This window comes from Barbus barbus, assembly GCF_936440315.1.
Source record: "Barbus barbus genome assembly, chromosome: 28".
In the NCBI taxonomy this organism is placed as follows: Eukaryota; Metazoa; Chordata; class Actinopteri; order Cypriniformes; family Cyprinidae; genus Barbus; species Barbus barbus.
The window spans coordinates 28,823,216-28,833,215 of record NC_136756.1 but is presented as its reverse complement, the minus strand read 5'-3'; the positions used below and the strand labels follow the sequence as shown (position 1 = coordinate 28,833,215).

Here is a 10,000-nt window from a genome sequence, read left to right as displayed (position 1 = left end):
AGTTCATCTATATGGATGAGGCAGGCTTCAATCTGGACAAAACCAGGCGTCGGGGCCGTAACGTAGTTAGACAAAGGGCTGTTGTAAATGTCCCTGGGCAGCGTGGGGGAAATATCACCTTGTGTGCTGCAATTAGTGTCCAAGGAGTCCTGCATCACCATGCCACTCTAGGTCCCTACAATACAGGACAGATCATTGCATTTCTAGACGCACTACATGCAGGACAGACCACAGCAGCCCAGGTTTGTTGTCATCTGGGATAATGTTAGTTTCCACCGGGCTCTGACATTGATTCAACAACCATAACCATGTCACACTTTTATACCTGCCCCCTTACAGCCCCTTTCTAAATGCAATCAAGGAATTATTTTCTGCGTGGCGGTGGAAAGTATTTGATCGGCAACCACACGCCTGCATGACTCTTCTGCAAGCAATGGAAGAGGCATGCGGAGACACTGGAGTGGGATCAATCCAAGGGTGGCTTCGGCACACAAGGCCATATTTTCCCCGATGCCTAGCCCGCGAGGACATCGCCTGTGATGTTGACGACGTCTTGTGGCCAGATCCGAACAGAAGGAGGGATCCATAAGCCCCCAGAGCCCCACCACACACACACACACACATGCACACACACACACAAAACAAGTATGTTTTTTCTTCCCCCAATACCAATTTATCCAGTAATTGTTTTGCTTTTTACTTTTTTGTTGCTAAATTTGATGATTTGTGATTCTATTTTTCTTTATTTCTGTAAGAATGTTTGTTTTTTTGTAAAAACTCTTGTTTGATTACTGCATAAATTCTACTTTTGAGTTTTACAGAAGAATGAGTCTGAGAAAATGACAATAAAAATAGAAAGACTGCAGTGTTTTATATAAAGCCCATCAGTGTGTTGCTGGTGATATGAAAGAGTAATTCAAATGGTGCTTGTGTGTATGGTTTTGTTGCAAGACTTTCATTTAAGTTTTGATTGCAGTGTTTCATTTTGGCATAGATGTGAGTTGTTAATCTCCATGTGCTTTGTCTGATTGGCTTGTGTGTAGAGTTTTGACATAATGAGCCAAATTCTGCAAAAAGTGTGTAAGCAATAGGCAAAAACTGTAATTTCATATAGTGCTACAATCTCAGATGATTTGAAACAAATGAGGACTGAAATATCATGAGCTTTTTATTTTATTTTTTATTTTTTTGCTAATATGATATTTATTTGTTTTCTTTTTTCTTCTAATATTGTGTTTTACTGTATTGTTACACACACACACATATATATTACATAATTAATGCAATTCGTAGAAATCAATTCATGACGTCTGTAAATAATTTAAAATAATAGAGAAATTTAAGTGTCTGGATTAGCTATTCATTGAGTCAAAAACAGAAAGAATAAGGTGTGTTTCAATGCCGCAGATCAAGTACTTTCAATAGAAACAGCTACACTGCTCATAACAAGATTGATATGTGATAAATGAGCTGATAAATGATTGGTGTACCTGCATTCTTGTCTTGATGACGTCCAGCGGCGTGTTTCCAAACACACTCGCCGCTCCTGCAATCGCTCCGAACGCTCCTGTGATGATGGGGTTGATGGATTTGTTGGGATTGTCACCTACAACACATCCAGAAAACAACTCATGTGAACAGATGAGACTCTATCTGCCATCAGAGGGCAGTGCAGCTCACACAGTGTTTTCTATCTAGTGTGATTCTGCTGATGCACAAACACACACTCACCCTTGTACCAGTTCCTGAGAGAGGTCATGACGAAGAAGCGGATCGCCTGATTGGATCCCTGTTTGAGGACGGTCGCTGTGAGGCCTTGATACGTCCCTCTGATTCCTGAGAGACACATACAGAGCATCACTTACTGCAAACACGGAAAACACACATTATATACAGCCCATCGTATGCACTATATAATACGGTGATGTTTAAATCACTTATTTGCAAATACATGAATATCTAAGAACTCTTTACAGTCAATTGAAATTTACATCAAGAGATTTTATCATTATTTATTATATTTCTTTACCTTAATTCAGACTATGCAAAAATAATACAAAGTTAAAATAAAATAGAAAATATAATCATTGCTAAAACATATAGCGTGCTAGATTATTTTTTTTATTATTTGACTTATTTGTAGCAGCTAAAATAAAATAAAAATCATAATAAAATTAAAGCCCCACATAATCCTGCAAAGGACAAGTGAAAAATAAAATAAAATAAAATAAAATAAAATAAAATAAAATAAATAAATAAATAAATAAATAAATAAATAAATAAATAAATAAATAAATAAATAAATAAATAAATAAATAAATAAATAAATAAATAAATAAATAAATAAATAAATAAAATAAAATAAAATAAAATAAAATAAAATAAAATAAAATAAAATAAAATAAAATAAAATTAAATTCAATAAAATTCAATTAAATTAAAGCTCCATCATGCTAATGACCCTACACAGGACAAGTGGTTTGGGTACAAACAAAATAAATAAATAAAATAAAATTATGGTGACTTAAATTTAATGCATAATATTCAGACTGTAATTACCATGATGAGAATAAGAATGGCAAAATCGGGGGAAGATACAACAATAAAATAAACACTAAAGCAATTGCTTGCTATATTCATCTCTTTGATTTGAAATAAAATAAAAATTAATTAAGTAATTTACATCCAGAAACCAGAAAGTGAAGACTGTCAAGATTGTATTAATGTGTTTCAACTATCTTTTTAAACTGTTGTCATGGGGGAAAATTCAACAAGACCTTGCAATCAGGACACTGGGTTTTTCCCACAACTATGATCTGAAACAGTCAAAACAACAGGGTTTTAACCTTGAGTTCTGACGATCTCTTGCACTCCGTGGAAAAAGCCTCTGTATTTGGGATTAGCCGAGGTTTGATCATGGATGAATTTCACCTGGAAACGTGAGAGATGAAGCACATATGATAAAACTGCCAATGCTAATGTAATGTTCAACATGAATGACCTTTGACCTCACCTTTATGGTCTCCATGGGACAGACGATCAGGACGGCCTCCATCACGCCGGCGCCCAAACCGCAGACTAACCCTCGAGTGCTGTCCAGCTTCCCAGCCTCGTCCTTCATCTGGTTACTGAGTATCTCAAACACACCAAACCTGCAGAGGAACACAGAGACTTTACATTAAAGCATATTCAGTGTAACTGCATCATCATCGTCATACACCACTGTGTTTTAAACAAGGCAGAGACTGAGGAGAAGTAAGCAAACATTAGAGAATAAAGCATTGCTGCAGGGCTGGAAACTAAGCAGATGCTGAAGCTCAGCGCACTCTCCAAAAAACCTGTTAACATTAAAAAAATACCATGCAATATGAATCAGTCATTCTTTTGCATCGCAGTAAGTCACACACAGTCGTTTGTTTCTGAAGAAAGCATAACACAATTAATGGTAAACAATGCAAGTTTAACAATTGTAGCTAAAGTAATTGTTTGCTATGTCACTTCTTTTATTTGGCTTATTTGATGCTGCTAAAAATTTAAATAAAATAAAATAAAATACTAACTAATGCAAAGTTTGCTATACCACTTCTTTCATTTGGCTTAATAAAACTAAATTAAATAATGTAAAATAAAATAAAATAAAATAATCACTAAAGCATGGTTTGCTATCTCACTTTCATTTGTCTTTAAAAAATAAAATAAAACATATTTTGGCAATGTTAAAAAATAAATAAATAAATAATAATAAAAATAAAATAAAATAATCACTAAAGCATGGTTTGCTATATATCTTCTTTCATATGTATTTAAAAAATAAAATAAAACATATTTTGGCAATGTTAAAAAATAAATAAATAAATAAATAATAATACAAATAAAATAAAATAAAATAATCACTAAAGCCTAGTTTGCTATCTCACTTTCATATATCTTTAAAAAATAAAATAAAACATATTTTGGCAATGTTAAAAAAAATTATAATAAAATAATAAAAATAAAAATAAAATAAAATAATCACTAAAGCATGGTTTGCTATATCACTTCTTTCATCAAAATAAAATAAAACATATTTTGGCAAAGTTCAAAGGTGAATAGTTTTTGGGAGGTTGTATGGTCTACTATTAAGAGTATTTTCACTCTACATATACCAAAATCATCTTATGTTCTTTACTTGGGATATATTGCAGATGGAGTTGGAAAAGATTATAAATATTTATTTAAAAGTTTACTGGCAACAAGTAAAAAGGCGATAACCCGGAAATCTTACAAGGAAGACCCACCTATGAGAGAAGACTGTTTCAAATAGTAACCGAGGTTAGAGACTCAGATATACACTTCATCTGCAAATCTTTAGAAACTAATGGAGGAAATGGTTAGCAAGCTGGGTGGTCTAGATGATTGCAATTGTAAGTGTATATTAATGTTTATTGATATAATGTACTGATGAAATGACTAAGGGTTTATATGTAACAAATGCAATCTTTGTTATTCTTGAAAGTTTATATGTAATGTATGGCATTTATTTATTTATTTATTTTATTTTTTCTGCTATGTAACGTGTTCTTCTGTTCTCAACCAAAAAACAATAAAAAAATAATAAAATAAATAGCGCTGTCAAACGATCAATCACGATTAATCGCATCCAAAATAAAAGTTTTTGTGTACATAATATATGTGTGTACTGTGTATATTTATTCTGTATATATAAATACACTCACATATATGTATATATTTATGAAAAATATGTTATGTTTATATATTAAATATATTTTTATATAATATAAATGATATGAATATACATGCAAATATTTTCAAAATATGTGTGTGTGTGTGTGTGTATTTATATATACATAATAAATATACACAGTACACTCATATATATTATGTACACAAAAACTTTTATTTTGGATGCGATTAATTGTGATTGATCGTTTGACAGCACTAACAAAATAAATAAATAAAAAAAATAAATAAAAAAAATAACAGGGACCGCACAATATTTAGACCGTCACTACCATAAAGCTATATAGCAGAAATAAGAATAGTATGCTGTTTTGAATTCATCCACTGGCTCTGTATATTAGTTATTAACACACAGGAAACACAGACATGCATTTCCACAAACTTTCTTCATGCAGACACACGATTAGCCTCAAGTCACAGTCTTCAGAATCAGATCTGAGGCTTATTTTAAAGTGTTTCCTGGTGAATCGAGCCGTGTCAGCAGTGAAGCGTCTACGCCGACGGGAAGGCCACAGGTGTCCATTAGCAGCAGGAAGCAGCTCTGTGTTTTTATTACCTGCTCCATGTTTATTTCTGTTACTCAAGACAGATACGACCGCAGGACGTCCAGCAGAGTCCAGCGCTATTTATAGCACTGAAGTGAACAGAAGAGCTAAACACAAACTGTCTGTCATTCTACCTGAACCTCGACTCGTCTGTCTGCTTAATGTCTCCGCCGGCGTCATTCATTTATCCTGACTCTCTCTCTCTCTCTCTCTCTCTCCATAAAATTCAATTGACTCAAATTCAGTTTTAAAATCATCCATCCAGCTCTATTCTTGCAGCTTTTTCAGCATGACAGGATGAAACTCACACTAAGACAGACTGGCTGTTTAGAAAGAAATACTAACTGGCTGCTAAACATATGCTATACTGCATACTATTGTTTACTAAATTGTGAAACAGTATGCAGTATGCATTAATAAATGACTCAAACAGCAGTATGCTTGAGCACAAGCTGCGTTTGGAATGGAATACTTGCATACTGCGTACTAAGTAGTGTGCACCATGGCTATTATCATCAAAACACAAACAAACAACTCTGTTGAAATAAACTGAAAATATAAAAAAATTTAAACTCATTAAAAATACTAATGAAAACTATAAAAGAATATTAATGAACTAAAACAAAAATCTATAAAAAAAAATAATATTTAAAAAAAATAGTAAAAATGACAAAACAAACTAAAATGAAAATTAATTCAAAATATGGATTAAAAACTATAACAGTATATTAATAAACTAAAACAAGATGTATACAAATTTAAGAAATATATAAAAAAATGACAAAACAACTAAATTACAAAAACTAACAAAAAAATTTTTTTTTTATAAAAACTAGTTAAAAATATAATTAAAAACTATAACAGTATATTAATGAACTAAAACAAATATTTATAAAAAATTATATTTACATAATTGAAAGAACTAATAAAAATGATGAAAACAGCAAAATTAATAAAACGAACTAAAATAAAAAATAGACACATTCAAATATTAATAAAAACTATACCAGTATATTAATGAACTAAAACAAAAATGTATAAAAATCATATACGGTATATATATTTTAAAAACAAATAAACATTTACAACAAAATCACAAAAACTAACTGAAATAAATGAAAAATGTTAAAATTAAAAAACTAATTAATGATATCAATAAGAATTAAAACAATTTATTAACCTGAAATAAAGTAACCGTTAACTAAGATAAAATAAAATATAAAAAACGTTTATTTTAGCTAATTGCCAAAGCAACATTTATCGTTGTTCAATGTGGTTTTAACTAGTACTAAAATAACTCATTTAATAAAAAATATTAAATATTATAATACATATTCACAAAAAAACAAACAAAAACGATGACAAAAAAAATTACAAAAAAAACACAAAAACTACTCAAACTAGAATTAAAATAAAAACAGAAAATATAAAAATAAAAACAAATTCAAAATAAATAATAATAAAAACTATAATAGTCTATTAATGATACTAAAATAACAGTATGCACTGAATAGTGATTATGCAAAAAAAAACACACGATTTAGCATCTTTAATTAACGCATAGAGTTTTTGTCTTAGAAAATAAAAATAAAAATTGTTAAATTTTTAAATCTAATTTTGTGTAAAAATGTAACTTTTGTCAGTCCAATCAAATAATGATCAGTTGATATGACTTCCGAGTCAAGTTGAGTGCAATGCATTGTAGAATACAGTACTTCACAGTGATATGCATGCTGCACATTTTGTAGCACTAATGCAAAAAACCCTGTACATATAACCAGCTGAGTTGATTTTGAGGATGTGCACGCTTGCAGGCCGTCAGTAAACCGCTGTGCATCTATCAGAGCTGCAGCGGTTTGAGTCTCTGATGTGTGTCTGTGTGCGGCGCTCAGAAAACACAGATGCATTCAAATAAGACGCTGCTCATAAATGTAATCTGGGCTCGGATCCAGTGGTCAGTGTCAGATGTACAGCACAGGATCCATTAGCAGGACAAACACAAGGTCACCCGCGCAAAACCAGTCCAATCAGCTAATGAAAAGAGGAGGAGGAAGACGATAATCAATCTGAGTGATGAAGGCACAGACGACACACACTTAAAGAGACACACACCGCTGATCCAGAGCCAGTCCAGCATTGGATGAATTAGATTCAGTAGAATGTGAACAATGAGAAACGTGTTTCACTTTCATCTTTTCATGCATGAATGAATCCTAAAATAATTTTATTCATGTTTTCTCTCCATGTTAAAGGAATCGTTTTCCTAAAAATTAAAATTCTGTCATCATTTATTCACCATGAAGTCTGGAAACCTGATTTTTAAGGAAAATGTTACTGCTGCTCTAGTTTTTAAGACATTTGAAATTTATTTAATTCTGTAGGTTACTGTTATTTTTTTTAAGTAAATGAAAAATGGAAATATAAAAATAAAAACTAAATATAAATATAAAACAAAAAATAAAAACTATAACAGTATAGTAATAAACTATTATATTGGTATATTAGTTATTAGTATATTAATAAAATGTTATATTTTTTATTTGTTATGCATCTATTATGATTATCTTATATCTTACATCTTAAAAACAAAGTATAAAAATTATATGGATGTATTTAAAAAAAATGACAAAAACAATAAAATTACTAAAACTAACTTTAATGAAAATGGAAAATATAAAAATAGGAACTAATTAAAAATATTACTATAAGCTATAGCAGTCTATTAAAGGATTTAAAAAACAAAAAATATATATAAAACTTATAAAGCTATTTTTAAAAAACTAATAAAAATAGCAAAAACAACCAAATTGCTAAAATTTTCACTAAACTGAAAATGAAAACAAAAATATAAAAATAATAATTAATTCAAAATATTAATAAAAACTATAACAGTATATTAATGAACTAAAAACCAAAGCATAACAATTATATAGATATATGAAAATATGAATAGAAATAACAAAAACAACAAAATTACTAAAACTAACCTAAATGAAGAAGAAAAAGAAAATAGAAATTAATTCAAAATATTAATAATAAAAACTATAACAGTATATTAATAAACTAAGAACTAATAGCAAAATTATATAGATATATTTTTAAAAATAAAAAAAATGACAAAAACAACAATGTTACTATAACTAAAATGAAAATAAAAAATATGAATATAAAAAATAATGTAAAATATTAATAAAACCTATCCACCTTATTCTTCAATGTGGATTCATTAGCCTTCCGATTCATTAACCGCTACAGGAAATAACGAGAAGAAAAACAACGTGCAGTAAACGCTAAAACTGTTTACACTACAAACCAGTGTGTTCATATTATAATTAAGATACATTAAAATAATATGGTAAGACACACCGGTTATCAAGCAGGTTTTGTACAGCTAAAAATAACGGGATGTGGATGAGACCAGAAGCCAGACACATTAGATTTGTAATGTGATGAGGTGGATAACTGTAAATGAATTAAACTAAACTAACAATGCTTAGAAAACACACTTTTTCAGTGCTTTAACCAGCCGTTATTGGAGCTTAACAGACATGTTTACTATGAAATGCAGCTGTGTGGAAAGAAGGCAGTGTGAAGAGTTTTGTCGAACGGCTGCAGAACGACAGCAGGGTGAGTAAACGGTGACAGAAGCTGTGTGTTTAGTGTGCAGGGGTCAGTTCTGTCGCTCTCCTCAGTGACCAGGAGAGCAGAGAGAGCAGAGAGCATCAGTCTGACAGACAGCGCCGGACACACACTGCTGCTCCGTCACATCACACACACACAGAGACTCATGGGAGAAATGAGAAAGAGCTGCTCGCTTCAATAAAAACAATCAGCATAATAAATGTCAGCTGTCTGAAATAGATGGGCCGCACGGCTCAAGTATGCATGAAGACGCATCTGCACAGCACATTGGTCAACCTTGTGTTGTTTTAATTGTGCTCTATAAATAAATCAAACCAACAAACCTGACTGCAGATTTAGGGATGGATCCGTACAGCAGCGAGCTGAGACCTCGATATAAACCCTTCACTCCATGATGACGGACCGTCTGGGACACACAGTCCGCTGTGAAGAAAAGATCACAGCATCATCTCACGGTCTCCTCCGCTCCGCAAAGCTGCATTTATTTGATCAAAAATACAGTAAAAACAGTGAAATATTATTAGAATTTAAAACAGCTGTTTTCTATGTGAATGTGTGTTAAAATGTAATTTATTTCTGTGATCAAAGCTGTATTTTCAGCATCATTACTCCAGTCTTCAGTGTCACATGATCTTCAGAAATCATAATAATATACTGATTTACTGATCAAGAAACATTTCTGATTATTATCAATGTTGAACACAGTTGTGCTGCACAATATTTTTGTGGAAACTGTGATACTTTTTATTTTTCAGGATTCTTTTCTATGTCCATTTTCATTTAGTTTAATTTAATATAACTAAAACTAAATGCACTGAATAACTAAAACTGAAAAAAAAATAAATCATTTTTATTACTTAAAATAAAATAAACATTAACTAAAAATAAAATACAAACAAACTGTCTCAAATAAAATTAAAATTAAAATTGGCTGAAATAAAATAATTTTCATTTACTGTAGATTTAACTTGAAGGACTAAAATAACTAAAACTAATGAACAAAATTGATAAAAAGTATGCACACTTTTTTTTAAAAAAAGAATAAAAATGATAAAAACAACAAAATTGCTAAA

General features: G+C 30.7%; 2 protein-coding genes across 2 annotated transcripts in view; both read right to left on the bottom strand.

Moving 5' to 3' along the window:
- The window catches only part of LOC306848635 (synaptic plasticity regulator PANTS-like), an 806,624-nt gene that overhangs the window by 591,962 nt on the left and 204,662 nt on the right, over positions 1-10,000 (bottom strand). The window lies entirely within an intron of this gene.
- The window catches only part of LOC306848585 (tricarboxylate transport protein B, mitochondrial-like), a 22,927-nt gene that overhangs the window by 5,069 nt on the left and 7,858 nt on the right, over positions 1-10,000 (bottom strand). The window contains exons 3-7 of the mRNA XM_079383226.1: positions 9,251-9,350; positions 3,014-3,152; positions 2,847-2,931; positions 1,732-1,836; positions 1,491-1,606 (exon numbers count right to left, since the gene is read on the bottom strand). Of these exons, the coding sequence (XP_079239352.1) occupies positions 1,491-1,606; positions 1,732-1,836; positions 2,847-2,931; positions 3,014-3,152; positions 9,251-9,350 (545 nt within the window). The remainder of the gene's footprint in view (positions 1-1,490; positions 1,607-1,731; positions 1,837-2,846; positions 2,932-3,013; positions 3,153-9,250; positions 9,351-10,000) is intronic.